Raw genomic sequence first — 16,494 nt, forward strand, 5'->3', positions numbered from 1 at the left:
AGCTGCTACCCCGTCAGCTGCTGAGGAGAAAATGGCGTGGAGTGTGCGCCGCCGTCACTTAAGTGACCTCTGCATTGGCTTCCTCCGCACAGCTCCTTCCGCGTGGCTCCCTCCGCGCACCCAATTCAATGGATTTTGAACGTTTCTCACTTGTATATATGACATTATTCAAAATTATTTAATTTCTTTATATCTTCCCTCGTTTTATTAATTCAAAGAGGACTGCCTCTGTGCGTGAGTTCAGGGTCTACTTTTTGGGGTTGAATGTGAGTCCAGGGTCTACTTTTGGTGTGGCGGTTGACAAGATGGCGGAAGTAGTAAAGTGGCCTTCGATGCACATGCTTTAAAATACGATGGTGCATTTTATTTTACACGTTTTATCACACTATTAAGAGAGCTGTGCAGTAATTTTACAATTTTCGGGTACTCCTCACACCCAATAGCAGCCCAGCTACTAGGTCAGCTTCTTAGCACATGAGGTGGGCTGAGGGTTCTGAGACCTTGCGCCGACCTTTCTAGAATCTTCCGTATGGCAAGATCCGTGTGAGTGCTTAGGTGGCATTAGCCCAATACTAGCTAGCTGCGTTTTCAGGGAGTCTGACTTGAGGAGGCTCCTACTGACTTTCTGTATGAAGGTCCCCATCTGTATGAAGGTCACACTGTTGTCTTGGGGAGCTCCCCTCTGATTTTGAGACGGTCTACCAAGAACCAGCCTTGCTCCCAGCAGCACCATCTCCACAACACAATACCCTAAGTCCAACCATTCCACCACTAGGAAGCATCTTGAAAACTGCCAAGCTCCTGAGAGCCCCAAGTGTCTCTGATTGCAGCTAGACATTTACGTTCTTGCTTGGTCAGGGGGTAGTACATTGACATTTTTCATTGATACTCCTGACTGCTCAAGAAAAACCCTGCCCCTATGTGTGCTCCTACTTGCAGAATACCTGAGTGCTCATTTCCTCACATCCTCATCCACACTGAATATTGTTAGCCTTTTTAATGTGTGACATTCTGATGGATAAGAAAAATCACATTTAATCATTGCTTTGATATACGTTTGTCCAAGTTTCTTTCAGTGGCACGTTTATCATATGTTTATTGCCATTCGTAGTCCATCCTTTGTGAATCGTCTATTGCTACCCTTACTGTTTTTTTTGGATTATTTCTCTTTACCTTCTTAATTTGCAGGACTTCTTTGTGTTGATTAGCCTTTTATCTATTAGCGATATTGCAAATCTGTTGTTTCTCAATCTGTTACGTTTTACAAAAAAGTTAACGGGAATACTTTATTTTTAAGAAGAAGCGTTTGAACCAAAACCTAACTTTATGCTTTTTTTCTCCATAAGAATGTTTTAAAACACTTTTATTCAGTAAAATATGTAAATCTGTTGCTTCATGGCATTTTGGTTTGAGTCATTTAGAAAAATCTTCTCCACACAAAGATCATAAAAATATTCCTATTATGTCCTCCTAATACTTTTACAGTTTCATTTTTATGTTTAGTTCTTTGTTCTGTCTCAAGTTTATTACTGTGTATGATTATCAGGAAACACTAACAACTTTTTTCAAATAGCCAATTGTCTCAAGACCATATTTATTATTCCTTTTCAAGAATTTCTTAGCTTTTTTTGTACATTTTTTTCTTCCAAATAAATTTTGAATCAGCTATTTTTAAGATTCTTAGGAAATTCCCATAGGGTTTTTAATTGGGATTTTATTGAATTTATATGTTAGTATGTACAGGGCTAACATATATATTTACAGTATTGAATCTTCTCCTCAAGTACATGGTATATAACCATTGATAATCACATTGACACTGTATTTTATATTTTCTATTTAACTGGATATTTTGTTCTTTTTCTTCCTCCTTTCCTTCATTTTCTGGATTAATCAAGTTCTATTTTATGTCTCCCCTTGGTTATTTGGATGTTATGTACCTGGTTTTTTCCTAGTGGTTACCTTTAATTTTTTTCACCAACATTTTCCTCTCAATTTTAAGTTTGTTTTAAAAATAATTTTTTTTCTTTATTGATTTTTAGAGAGAGAGAAAAGGAGAGGAAGAGAGAGATAGAAACATCGATGAGAGAGAACATCGGCTGGCTGCCTCCTGTATGCCCCCCACTGGGGATCAGGCCCACAACCTGGGCATATGCCTTGACTGGGAATTGAACCAGTGACCTCTTGGTGCATGGGTCGATGCTCAACCACTGAGCCACACCAGCCAGGCTCAATTTTGAGTTTTATGTGATATCTATAAAATTCCCCAATAGAACAAATCATTAGAAAACGTTAATTTTCCCTATTTCCTATTAAACAACTATTTAGTTCTTTCATTTATCAATGGTATATATGAACATAGTTTAAAGCAGGGGTCCACACACTTTTATATATATATATACATATATATATTTATACATATAAATATACATATTTAAAAGATTTTTTTGTCCTCACCCAAGGATATTTTTTCATTGATTTTTTAGATAGAGTGGAGGGAGAGAGGGAGATAGAGAAACAATAAACATCCATGTGAGAGACACATCAATTGGTTGCCTCCTGCACGACCCCCACCAGGACCAGGATCAAACTTGCAACCCAGGTACATGCCCTTGACCGATACTTGAACCCAAGACCCTTCTATCCATGGGCCAATGCTCTAACCGCTGAGCCAAACTGGTCAGGGCTGATATATATCTTTCTTTATTATTAACAGTATTACAGATGTCCCCCATTTTCCCCCCTAGCAAACTTTTTTCTGTGAAGAGCCAGATAGTAAATATTTGAGGCCATGGGATCTCTGTTGCAGCTAATCAACTCCACTGTTGTGATGGCACAAATGCAACCATGGACAATATGTAAGTAAAGAAGAGTGGCAATGTGCCAATCACACTTTGTTTATGGACATTGAAATTTGAATCTCATATAATTTTCACATGTCAGAAAACATTCTTTTTCTGATTTTTCAAGCATTTAAAAATGTATAAATGGTTCTTAGCTCACACCTATACAAAACCAGGCCACAATTTGCCAACCCCTGGTCCAAATAGTTAAATGGTTCTATGAAATATTACAAAAAATAGCAGTCCCTGGCTTCCACCCACCCAATTGTCCACTCTCCAGAATCAACCACTTTCTACCCTTTTAGCTGTTTCTTTTAGCATTTACCTCTAGTTCTCTAAATAAAAACTTTATAGTGCTATTTAAATTTTTAAAATATATTTTAGAAATTATTGAATGACTTCTCGCTATAAAGGACAATGAGGTAGCTCTTTCACCCCACCCCACCCCCATCTTTCCAGTTAGATCATTCCTTGGTGTTCACATTATCAAGTCAATGAAAACACTGGTCACAACTGAGTCATTACTCTGATGATGTTTTCTTTCTCTTCCAGTGTTTTGTTTTCCTTCAAGTTAACATTTGTCTCCCCCAATCCTTGTGTTGTTTGTTCTCTGCTATATAGGTCAGTACTTCTGCCAACTGTCTGTATCTCCTCTCCAGCTGGTCAAAGATGTCTGGCATTTCATTCATTTCATCCCCTTGGAGTGCTCTCTCCTGGAGCCTTTTGACTTGCCCTCCAGGACTGCAGCCCAGCTGCCAGCCTAGGCTCCCCTGCCATCATTCTGGAGATTGCATTTGCCTCTCTTTCGTCTTGGGGGTCCTGTTTCATAGATTCCATCTCTACCTCTTTCTGAGGTTCTTCTCTGGTTTTGGTGGAGCACCTTCTCTGGTAGCTTCCAGAGAAAGAATGCAGAGGAAGTAAACTATATGAGTACTTTCATGTTGGAAAACGCCTTTACCTCACAATTGACAGTTTGGGTATAGAATTCTAGGTTGGAAAATTGTTTTCCTCCCAAATTTAGAAGGAATTAGTTCATTGTTTTCTAATATCTAGTGCTTTGCTGAAAAGTTTGAAGACATTCTGACTTCTGATTCTTTGGATATGATCTCTTTTTTCCCCTCTCTGATGGTTATTCTCTCAGCATTTTGAATATATTATTCAACTCTCTTCTGAATTTTATTGATGCCATGAGAAGTCAGCTCTGAGTCTAAAAGTCATGATTTTAAAGGTAATCAGCTTTTCCCCCTTTTTATTGAGCTTATTGGAGTGACAGTTAAAAAATTATATGAGTTTCAGGTGTACAATTCTATAATATAGCATCTGTATATTGTATTGTGTGTTCACTACTCCAAGTACTAATCAGCTTTTTTAATCTGGCTGTTTTTAATATCTTATATTTAGGTGTAGATCTATTTCTGTTCTAATTGTTTGGGATTTATGGGGCTTCTTGAATTTGTGTCTTTCATTAGTTCTGGAAAGTTCTTAGTGGCTATCTCTTAAAATCTTTCCTGAATTAAAGTCACTCCTGACTTTCCACTGGGAGAGCATTTTCAGATCAAAAACTGTCATGAAGGCACTTGTGGTTAAAAAATAGAAACATAACAGTGGCTCTACCTGTTCAGACCCCATTGACCTCTTCTAGTTCATCATCATTCACTTTGCCCTGGTCCACCGTGTTCCAGCTATGCTGCTATGGCCATCTTTATTTTAGAAATGAGAAAACTGACCCTCTGAGCAGTTTATTAACTTGCCCAAGGTCCCAGAATGGTAGAGTCAGGATTTGAACTGAGCTCTGTCTCAAAGGTAGTGCTCTTTCTGTTATCCTTCACCATGTGGGAGACTCATTCATTTGTGTCACGATAGAATTTTATACCCTGAACTATGAGCTCTATGAGAGCAAGGAATGTGTCTGGCTTTTGTAACACATGGTAGGCAATCAGGAAATATGTATTGAATGAATGATTGGATAAAGGAACATATCTGCTAGGTTGCAAAGCTCTCCACCTCTCTCTTCTGTCTGCCTGGCAGTAGCAATGCAGCAAGATGTATGGCTTAATGGGAATGAATTTATTTCATACTTTACAAGAACAGTTTTTAATAAAATGAGATGCACAATTGGTAATTCTTGGAAGAAAGGAAGCCCAAGAATGGAAGGGGTAGGTATGGAGGGGGTATTCTAGCCATCGGGGGTCACAGTGAGGTATACCCATAAAGCAAGAAGTCTGGTGCCGAAAAGGAGAGGAGATGGATCCGTAAGATGAAATTGACTTCTCCAGTCTGTGTTGGACCCATCTCGAATGCATAAATCTTGCATATATAGTTATCTGTGCATATGTGTAAGTATTTTTATAGAGTGAGGCAATAATGTGTTCAATTCTCCTATTATTACAGCTTACAGAAAAGTACCCATTTTTAAATTTGTTTCCCAATGCAGGTGGACTACACCAAGAGCCCAAGTGCAACCCTCCCCTCCAACATTCCCTCGTGCAGGTTCCTGTCTTCCAGTAAAAAGGGCCCCAGTAGCCACTCCAGCCTCTTGGATGGGGAGATGGCCCGAAACTTACGGGAGAGCATCAAGCACCGCATCCTCTACCTCTCAGAGCAGCTGAAAGTGGAGAAGGCCAGTCGGGACAAGAACACTGTGGGCTACCTCAAGCTGGTGTCCAAAGCCGACCGGCACCAGGCCCTTCACATCCGGCAGGCCTTCGAGAAGGTGAACCAGCGTGCCTCTGCTGCCATTGCCCAGATTGAGCGAAAGCTCCGTCAGTGTCACCAGCAGCTGCAGGAGTTGGAGGAGGGCTGCCGGCCCAAGCGCTTAGTGCTGAAGGAGGAAAGCAGCCTGGACAACTGCCAGCAGTCCAGTGAGAAGGCTCTAGTTTTGGAGTCCCCCAAGCTGGGTGGGAAAGATTGCTTGTCCACCAACCAGTCTGAGAGACACTTCCCACTGGAGAGTCACTCCCCACCGGCCTTAGAGCAGTGTACATCCTCAGAGACAAAGGGAAACTTACTATTGCAGAAGGCGAAGGAAGAGCTCAAAGAAGTAGAAGAGTTTCACTTCAACCTTCGGGTGTCCTATCAGAGCCTAAAGGAGAGGTATCTGACAGACCTGCAGGTGTCACTGGAGTCCCTTCAGGAGGAGAAATGCAGGTGAGGTAAAACCCCTTCTGCCACCTTGGCTTTGGGGACAGGACTGTTTGTAGGAGGGTGAAGGGAAATCAGGGGCGGGGTAGCAGCTCAGAATTCCTCTTGGTGACTGCCTCCCCCCCCCCCCCCCCCCCCCCCCCCGCAGTGAAGAGAGCTCATGCACTGTCCATGGTGGCACACCAGCCTGGCATTCTGCTGGCAGCGAATGAGGCTCTAGCTCCAGGCCCTACCAGGCTGTCCTGCCGCTGTGGCTCTAACTGGAATGGCAGGAGACAGCCACGGTGGTGTTGAGCCCAGAAGACACCTTTCATCACGGAGGCATTTTGCCATCCTCTCTGCTGGAATGGTGTGTAGGCAGGATTGAAGTTGTCTTACCAGCCCTTATCCCTTCACTTGTGCTCATGGCTGAACTGGGGCACAATGTCACATATGGGATGTTTATTCTGAAAATGACTGCCTTCTGGAGAATGCTTTCTCCCCACTGTGCAGTGGGTTGATTTTATTTTCATCTAAGACTAGTCCCCCCCCTCTAAAAGGCAAACTCAAAGGACCCCCTCCATTCCTATTTGGTCACTTCTCAGGGTTCCACTGACCTTCAGAGGTGCCATACTCCCTCCCCTGATCCCTGTGGTGTTCATTAACTCTAATCCTTTCTTTCTCTCCACTAGACTGAAAAAGGGGCTTTATCTTGTCCATTTCTATATTTCTAATGCCAAAAACTGTGCCTGCCATTTAGCAGGTACTCAATAAATATTTGTTAAATTAATGGGGGGAAAGGGAGAGAGGGATTTGCTTAGATGAGCCAAGATTCTCAGCATTTTCATGAAAGCAAGAATTTTGCAGTCCATTTAGTCTCTTTTTATGGGGAAATCTTACCTGCGTTTACACTGCTAGTTTCATAAAGGGCAACCCACTGTTATTACAGGTTTCTTTTGGAGGTGATTTTCATAGGACATGGCAATGCAATCTAAAATCTTGGCACTTTTTTTTTTTATCCTCACTTGAGGATACTTTTTCCATTGATTTTTAGTCAGAGTTGAAGGGAAAGAGGGGAGAAGAGCGGGGGGCGGGGAGGAACATCGATGTGAGAGAGATACATCGACTGGTTGCCTCCTGCATAATCTCGACCCTGGGGATCGAACCTGTAACTCTTCCGTCCACAGGCCAGTGCTCTAACTGATGAGCAAAACTGGCCAGGGCTAAAATATTGGCACTCTTTTTTTTTTTTTAATCCTCACCCAAGGACATTTTTTCATTTATTGTTCAGATAGAGCGGGAGAGAGAGAGAAACATCGACCTGAAAGGGACACATTGAGTAGCTGCCACCCTCACGACCCAACCAGGGCTAGGGACAAACTGCAACCGAGGTACGTGCCCTTAGTGGGAACCGAACCCGGGTCTCTCTGGACCGCAGGCCTATGCTCTAACCGCTGAGCCAAACCAGCCAGGTCTCTTTTTTCCCCCTTTATTTATTTTTTATAATCTTGGCACTCTTTTTTTTTTTTTTTTTTTGTGGTACGTGCCCCTAGCGGGAACCGAACCCAGGACTCTCTGGTCCGCAGGCCGATGCTCAACCGCTGAGCCAAACTGGCCAGGGCAATCTTGGCACTCTTAAAGAACCCTTTGTCGAAACAACATTCCCAAGGTTGGATTTATATAAAGCAAGACTAGAGCTTGGTGGCAGTTATACATATCCTTATACATTTCCATATTGCCCAGGACAATGGGACTGTTGTGCTCAAGTGAACTCTTAACACCTTAAGCAAATCAGAATCTGCCAGCTGTGCAGGGGAGTAGGGTAATCTACCTCCCCTCAGACTCTGTGTGAATTCCACAAGTTTGAATTGCTGAGCCAGCCCCATGCCCCCACTACTGGACTGTGACAGGGGTATGAAATAAACTTTAATTGTGTTCAGCCGCTGAGATTTTCTTGTTGTTGACTACAGCAGTTAGCCTACCCTGATTGATATACTTTAGAAGCAAAAAAAGCAGGTCTGTAGGACTCAGATTTACCAAGAGAAATGGAGGATGGGCTGAAAATAACTTTACATAATAACAGTGACTACAGGGAACACATAGCATTATTCACCTTTAGTATTCAGACACCCACTTTACAGATGGGGAGACAGAATCTCAGAAAGGCACAAGTAAGCCACACAGCTAGGAAGTGCAGACCTGAGAGCATGTCAGCATGTCCTGGCCTGGCTCTGTGGTTTCCTAAGGTAAATGAGGGGGACAGAATTCATTGCATTTAAATATATATTCAATCTTTTAAAAAACCTTTATGTGAACTAGATGCTGATATAGAAAAGGGCATGTGACATATGTGTTCAATTCAATGAAGTGTCACCCAGTCTCCATGCCTGCGTGTTTACCACCCAGGCCCCTGTGATTGTCATGCCTTCTCTGGTGCGTCACAAACTGAGCTTTTTTTTTTTAATCCTCACCCAAGGACATTTTTGCATTTATCTTCAGATAGAGCGGGAGGGAGAGAGGGAGGAAGAGAGAGAGAGAAACATTGATGTGAGAAAGACACATTGAGTGGCTGCCACCCACACGACCCCAACCAGGGCGGAGACAAACTGCAACTGAGGTATGTGCCCTTAGCGGGAACCAAACCCAGGACTCTCTAGTACGTGGGCCAATGCTCTAACTGCTGAGCCAAACCGGCCAGGGCATAAACTGAGCTTTTAAACTGAAAAGTTCTATGACATTTCTCACAGGTAAATCTGTTTGCATTCAAGAGGGCTTTCTTTCTTTCTTTTTTTTTTTTTAAATTGAGATGAAATTCACAAAATATAAAATTACCTATCTTAAAGTGTATAATTCAGTGGTACTTGGCACATTCACAATGTTGTGAAACCATCACCTATATGTAGTTCTAGAACATTTTCATCACTCCAGAAAGAGACCCTGTCACTAACCCCTCGTCCAGCCCCTGCTCTGTTTCTATGGATTCATCTATTCTGATATTTCAGGTAAATGGAATCACACAGTGTGTTGTTTTTGTGTTTGGCTTCTTTCACCCAGTAGAATAATTTTGAGATTCATTCAAGTTGTGTGTGGGAGCAGTTTACTTCTTGCTCAGCAGTATTCTATTGTATGGATGCATACAAGTTTGTTTACTCATTCATCTGCTGCCAGTCGGGCTATTATGAATAAAGCTGCTATGAACATCCTGGTACAATATTTTTGTGAACATACAGAGTGGGGCAAAAGTAGATTTATAGTTGTTCATATGGAAAATAATACAATTAATAAATAATAATACAAGAATAAACTCTGTGTTTCACATACCCACAGCTATAAACATAATTTTGCCCCACCCCGTATACTTTCATATATGGAATAATAGGGTAGATGTATGTTGAACTTTTTTTTTTTAATCCTCACCTGAGGACATTTTTTTCCGTTTTTTGTTCAGATAGAGTGGGAGGGAGAGAGAGGAAGAGAGAAAGATTGAGAAACATCGACATGAAAGGGACACATCGAGTGGCTGCCACCCTCACGACTAACCAGAGCCGGGGACAAACTGCAATCGAGGTATGTGCCCTTAGTGGGAACCGAACCTGGGTCTCTCTGGACCACAGGCCGGTGCTCTAACCGCTGAGCTAAACCGGCCAGGGCTGTATGTTGAACTTTTAAAGAAACTGCCAAACTATTTACCAACACGGTTGTACCATTTTATATTCCCACTAGGAATGTATGAGCATTCCAGTTGCCCCACACTCTGGCCAACACTTGGTATTGTGTCTGTGAAATTTCAGCCTCTTAAATTCAGTCACATCTTGGTGGCCCCTAAATTCCAAACTGTTTCATCCTAGCCCAGGTTTTTGCAACCTCAATACTATTGACATTTTGGACTTCTCAACCAGATGCATTCTGTGTTGTGGGTGCTGTTCTGTGCTTTGGAGGATGTTGAGCAGTGTCCCTGGTCTCTACCTACTAGATGCCGGGAGCACCCTGGAGGAGTGCTATAGCTATCATAACAAATTACCCCAAACTTGGTGGCCTCAAACAACAGAAATTTATTCTGTCACAGTTTTGGAGGTCAGGAGTCTGAAATCAGCTTTATTTGGCTGAAGTCAGGGTGTCAGCAGGGCCACGCCCCCTCTGGAGGCTCTAGGTGAGAATCCATTTCTGGCCTCTTCCAGCTTTTGGTGACTGCTGGTCTCCTTTGCTTGTGGCTACATCACTTTACTCTTCAAGATGAGCATTTTCACATCTCTCTTTGTTCTGTCTTCACACGGCTTTCTTCGCTGTATGTAAAAGCTCCTCTGTTTCTCTCTTATAAGGATGTATGTGATCGCAAAAAGGGTCCACACATGCTCAGGAGGAGCTCCTTTGTCCCCGCTGCATTCCCCAGCCCTATCCCTGCTGTTTGAGCCCCCATCTCACATCTGTTTCTCTATCTTAGATTTCTCATCAAAGTCTCAAGCCACTAGGTTCTAGCTCAATTTTCCAAAAAGCCAATTCTCAGGTATAGTTAAGAGTATAGCCCTGGCCAGTTTGGCTCAGCGGTTAGAGCGTTGGCCTGCGGTCCGGAGAGACCCGGGCACGTACCTCGGTTGCAGTTTGTCCCCGGCCCTGGTTGGTCGTGCGGGTGGCAGCCACTCGATGTGTCCCTTTCACATCGATGTTTCTCTCTCTCCCTCCCACTCTATCTGTACAAAGAATGGAAAAAATGTCCTCGGGTGAGGATTAAAAAAAAAAAAAAAAAAAAAGAGTATAATCTTTTTCAACAACAATATAGTTTAAGACAATTTGTATTGGAGAGGGTGGCCTTATCAGCTTTGGAAGATTTAGGGGGCATTTTGGTTGACTGGTCATCATTTTGTCTTTTTTTTTTTTTTTTTTACTCATCTTTATTGTTAAATGTATTACAGATGTTTCCCCTTTTTCCCCCCATTGACCCCCTCCTCCCCAATCCTACCCCCCTCCTGCCTTCCCCACACTATTGTCAGTGTCCATTGGTTATGCATTATGCATAGAAGTTCTTAAATTTATCTCATGCTGCCCTCCCTCCCCCCTTCCCTTTGAGGTTCATCAGTCTAACAACCAATTTGTACTTCTTAATTTCTTCATCTTTTTCACCTATCCCCCCAGCTCCCATCCATCTGGCAAACAACAAAAAGTTCTCTGTATCTATGAGTCTGTTTCTGTATCTATGAGTTCTGTTTGATCATTTTGTTTGTAGATTCAATTATTGATAGATATGTATTAATTGCCATTTTATTGTTCATATTTTTGTTCTTCTTCTCCTTCAAGAAGACCCTTCAACATTTCATATAATACTGGTTTGGTGGTGTTGAATTCCTTTAGCTTTTTCTTGTCTGGGAAATTCATGATATGTCCATCAATTCTAAATGAGAGCTTTGCAGGATAGAGTAATCTTGGTTTTCATCACCTTGAATATCTCTTGCCACTCCTTTCTGGCCTGCAAAGTTTCTTTTGAGAAATCAGCTGACAGTCTTATGGGAGCTTCTTTGTAGGTAACAAACTGATTTTCTCTTGCTGCTTTTAAGATTCTCTTGTATTTAACCTTTGGCATTTTGATCATGATGTGTCTTGGTGTGGACCTCTTTTGGGTTCATCTTGTTTGGGACGGTCTGTGCTTCATGGATTTATATGTCTGTTTCCTTCACCAAGTTAGGGAAGTTTTCTGTCATTATTGTTTCAATTTCTTGTTCTCTCTCTTCTCCTTCTAGCACCCCTATGATGCGAATATTGGCATGCTTGAAGTTGTCCCAGAGGCTCCTTACACTGTCCTCATTTTTAAAAATTCTTTTTTTTTTTTTTTGCTGTTCTGATTGGGTATTTTTTGCTCCCTTATATTCCAAATTAATGGTTTGCTTCTTGGCTTTACCTACTCTACTATTGACTCCCTGTAAATTATTCTTTATTTCAATTAGTGCATCCTTCATTTCTGACTGGTCCTTTTTTATGTTGTTGATATGCTCACTAAGTTCCTTGGAGGTATCCTTAAGTTCCTTGAAGGACTCACTAAGTTCCTTGAGCAACCTTATACCCTGTGTTTTGAACTCTGCATCTGATTGATTGCTTATCTCCATTTTGTTTAATTCTTTTCCTGGAGTTTTGTTCCTTTGTTTCATTTGGGACACGTGTCTTTGTCTCCTCAATTTGGCTGCTTCTCTGTGATTGTTTCTATGTATTAGATAGAGTTGCTATGTCTCCTAGGCTTTGTAAGATGGCCTGTTGTTGTAGGTGTCCTATAAGATCCAATGGCACAGCTTCCCTGACCTGGGCCCTCGAGGTGCACCCCTAGTGTGGACTGTACATCTTTCTGTTGTAATTGAGTCTTGATTGCTGTTGGCACATCAATGGGAGGGATTTACCCAGGCTTATCAGCTGCAAGGATTGGCTGTGCCTACTGGCCACTGGCCTCTGACTACCTTGGAGGAACCCACCACACAGAGTAAGACATACTTCATCAGGGCTCTGATACCCACTGAGTCTGCTCATTGAGTAACATTTTGTTTTTGTAAGAGCATTTTTCAGAGTGGTCCATTTGCCTCTGTGACTGTAGGAGTTGGACAGAGAGGGGTACTTGACTAAAAGAGGGACAATGATGAGAGTCAGCTGTGTCGCAGCCAGGACACTGCTACCAGAGGATAAGGAGGCTGGGGGCAAGGGCAAGGGAGACTGAGAGAATATCCTTATGAATTAACATCTTATTCAATAATACATTTAAGAATATAGTCATAAATTCTTGTAAATATATTAATGAAGAATCTATTCTTTGACTTCATATTTGTAAAGAATATATTCATGAAAATATACTTGAACATAGTTAATATCTTGAATGTTCTCATTGCTGGATCTTTCATGATAATAGAAAGACAATCATGGGGAATCTACTCTCAGTAGGGAGCACCTTGTCTTTCCACTTAACTCACTCAGTAGCCTTAGCCATGTCGTCAGTCCACTCTCTTCTCAACTGGGAGTAGGGCAGAGACTAATGGAATGTTCCTTGAAACACTGTTATGAATTGGCTCTTGATGAATTGGATTTCAACAAATGAGTGTGCAGCTTATTAGCTGCTGGGGAACATCTACATGTGGATGTCAGTCAAGTTCTTGAAGCAGACCAAATTACCTCCTTGCCTCACATTGCCCGTCTGTATGACAGCGCCATTGATTATGTTCTTGTGCGTGTCAGAATCACAACTGTCAGCCTGGTCCTTCATTGCCCTGTTCTCCATAAGGCGGCAGGCCCCAGCCATTCTGTGTCTCCAATACTCTCCGGTACCTTTCCTCTTCTCCAGTGTCACTGTCCCTGGCTTGGGTCAAGTCTTCCTTGGCTCTTCCCTAAATGAGAGTGCTAGAAGCTGCCTGACATCTATCCTTCTGACTTGTTCTTCCTGTTGCCCAAATGAGGAACCTCAAAGATTTAAAAAATTCTGAAACTTGCCCTGGCCAGTTTGGCTCAGTGGTTAGAGCGTCGGCCTGCGGTCCAGAGAGACCCGAGTTCGGTTCCCGCTAAGGGCATGTACCTCGGTTGCAGTTTGTCCCCGGCCCTGGTTGGGTTGTGCGGGTGGCAACCACTCGATGTGTCCCTTTCACGTCGATGTTTCTCTCTCTCTCTCTCTCCCTCCCACTCTATCTGAACAAAATATGGAAAAATGTCCTCGGGTGAGGATTAAAAAAAAAAAAAAAAAAAAAATTCTGAAACATTCCAAACCCAGGTGAAATGTAGAGAATAACATGATCAACACTGTATACCTACCCCCCCAAGCTTCTCAAATCTTTACATTTACCATTTTTGCTTCAAATCTTATATTTTTAAGAAATAAAACTTAGCCCTGGCCTGTTTGGCTCAGCGGTTAGAGCGTCCACCTGCGGTCAGGAGAGACCCAGGTTCGGTTCCCGCTAAGGGCGCGTACCTCGGTTGCAGTTTGTCCCCGGCCCTGGTCGGTTGTGCGGGTGGCAGCCACTCGATGTGTTCCTTTCACATCGATGTTTCTCTCTCTCTCTCTGTTCCTCTCTCTCCCTCCCACTCTACCTGAACAAAAAATGGAAAAATGTCCTCGGGTGAGGATAAAAAAAAAAAAAAAAAGAAAGAAAGAAAACTTAAAAAACATGTACTTGAAGCTCTCTCATTACTCTTTTCCCAGGTCTCATCCCTCTTCTTTCCACCTGGCTATCTTCAAGGGACACTTATCTTTTCCATGCATCTTTGTATACTTTTACTACTTACATATGTAGCCATAAACTGCAGGTAGTGATATTTTGTTTGTGTTTTTTAACAGCTCCACTGAGATGTAGTTTACATGCCATAAAATGCCGTTTTAACTGTACATTTTAATGATCTTCAGTAAATTTACTGAGTTGTGCAACCAATACCACAATTCTATATTTGTTATTTGTTTTAATAATAGCTTTATTGAGATATAATTCACATACCATAAAATTCATCCATTTAAAGTGCACAATTCAGTAGTTTTTAGTATATTCACAAAGTTGTGCAACTGTCATCGCTATCTCATTGCAGACCATAATATTGTCATCACTCCAAAGAGAAACTCCATCCCCATTAGCAGTCACTCCCCACTTTCCCCTTTTCCAGCCCCCGGCAATCACTCTTCTGTTTCTGTCTTTCTGGATTGGTCTATTCTGGGCATTTTATATAAGTGGAATCATACACTATGTAGTCTCTTATGACTGCTCCATCTCTATAATCCAAGATTTTTATAGAATAATTACTGCATGCCAAATACTGGTGCTCGGAATACATATGGAATTTAATAGCATACAGGGGTGATTTAGATTTTGATTCCTACAACTTCTAGTCCATCTCTATTTTGGTAAAGCTGTTACAAAAGGGGAGCAACATATAGGAGATAACATGATTATCAGTGTGGGTGTGGCTGAGGTGCAGACCTGGAGCAGTAGGCTGGGTTTGACTGGAGTTGGCGGTGAGAGGAGGATGACAGACCCTGAACCTAAATCTAGTCTTGATGTAGGACCACTCACTGGCAGCACAAGCTCTGGGCAGGGTACTCAGAGAGTATTACTTTCTCTTTTACTCCCAAGACAAGCACTGATGGAAGAACTGGTGAATGACCACCTGCAGCGGCACCTGAATGAAATTTACCATCTCAAACAGAATCTGGCCTACACTGAAGAGAAAATGGCTTATCTTTCCTATGAGAGAGCCAAGGAAATATGGGTGAGTTTCTCATCGGGGAGCTTTTTGAAAAAGGGCCAGTGAGAAGGATGTAAGGATGAGAGAAGCAAAGGATAAGCAAATAACCTCCAGACCAAGGAAAGAGACATACATATTCAAGCTGTACCCCTCCTGAGGGTTCAATGGCAACTCACACTTTTTTTTTTAGAACTAGCAGTGTCCAATCTTTATGTTCATGCCACACTCCCCAACCCACACCCTCTTAGCTCCTCTGGAAACTTGGGCATTGTAGTTCTTATACTTGAGCATGCATCAGAACCACTTGCAGGGAGTGTTGATGAGTGCCCGGGAGCTACTGCTTGTGCAGGGAACACCAGTTGGGAACCCCTGCTTTAGACCCTGGAGTGACAAAGGTGGGTGAAAGATTTTCCTCTTTGGTGATAGCCTCACTCTCTTCCACACCCTCAGACCTTACACCTGTCCTTGGTCAGCTCTCTCATGGCCAGACTCTCAGTTTCAGACCATATTGGATGAGGGCTGAGTCAGATGAGACCTTCACTTTACTGGGAACCATGGACCCCCCCAAGACAGGGCCTTCAGCATGTAGGTTCTTTAGGTTTTTGACTTCCCTTTTAAATCTTCAGCTCACCAACACTTGCTGTGCAACCCTTAGGAACTCAGGTAAATGACCGCACTTCCCTTCTGTCCTCTGGTGAGGGCATGTGTTTTTGTCACCTGCAGGAAGTCATGGAGACTTTTCAGAGCCGTATATCCAAGCTTGAAACTTTACAGCAAGTGACTCAACTGGACGTGACAGAGAACCTCAGGAGCTGTTCCCAGAAGTTTATGTTCCAATTTCTGAACCTGCTCCTCACACTGGCCACCATCTTCTTGGTCTTCATCTTTACGTCGTGTGCCTGCCCCTTGCCATTGTTGAATTCACACCTGCGCACATGCATCATGCTCATGCTGATCGGGGTTGGGGTCCTGGCCTGGAAGAAGTGGCATGCTATCCCTTCCATGGACTGGCAGGGCTGGATCCCCTCCAGATGGAGACTATATTCCAAGGACTCCAAGCCTATATCAGATGGGTCTTAAAGGGCCTGGGTTTGCTAGCTCCTCCCCCTTCCAAGTGTCAGGGCATCCAACCAGGGCTCCCCAGACAGCCACTTCTCAGTTCTCCCTTTCAGATTTTACTAGCACCGGCCCCATGAGAAGTGTATGAGTGCTCACCCAGCTCACAGTTCCCTTCCTCACAATCCTTCCATACCATCTGCAGACATGAGGTTTGGAAAAGATTAAAGTCTCTGAAGTACAGTGCTGTTATGCCCTCTAAACCCCTCACGCCCTCTCACAATCG

General features: G+C 42.8%; 1 protein-coding gene across 1 annotated transcript; it reads left to right on the forward strand.

The window, feature by feature from the left end:
• The first annotated feature begins 4,059 nt into the window (after window positions 1–4,059).
• Window positions 4,060–16,468, forward strand: TEX28 (testis expressed 28). The gene is made up of 4 exons (XM_036270508.1): window positions 4,060–4,071; window positions 5,278–5,990; window positions 15,041–15,176; window positions 15,876–16,468. Exons 1-4 carry the CDS (start codon window positions 4,060–4,062, stop codon window positions 16,230–16,232), a joined length of 1,218 nt encoding a protein of 405 aa, XP_036126401.1. The 3' UTR covers window positions 16,233–16,468.
• Window positions 16,469–16,494: the final 26 nt, after the last annotated feature.

This window comes from Molossus molossus, unplaced genomic scaffold, assembly GCF_014108415.1.
Source record: "Molossus molossus isolate mMolMol1 unplaced genomic scaffold, mMolMol1.p scaffold_m16_p_2, whole genome shotgun sequence".
Lineage (NCBI taxonomy): Eukaryota > Metazoa > Chordata > Mammalia > Chiroptera > Molossidae > Molossus > Molossus molossus.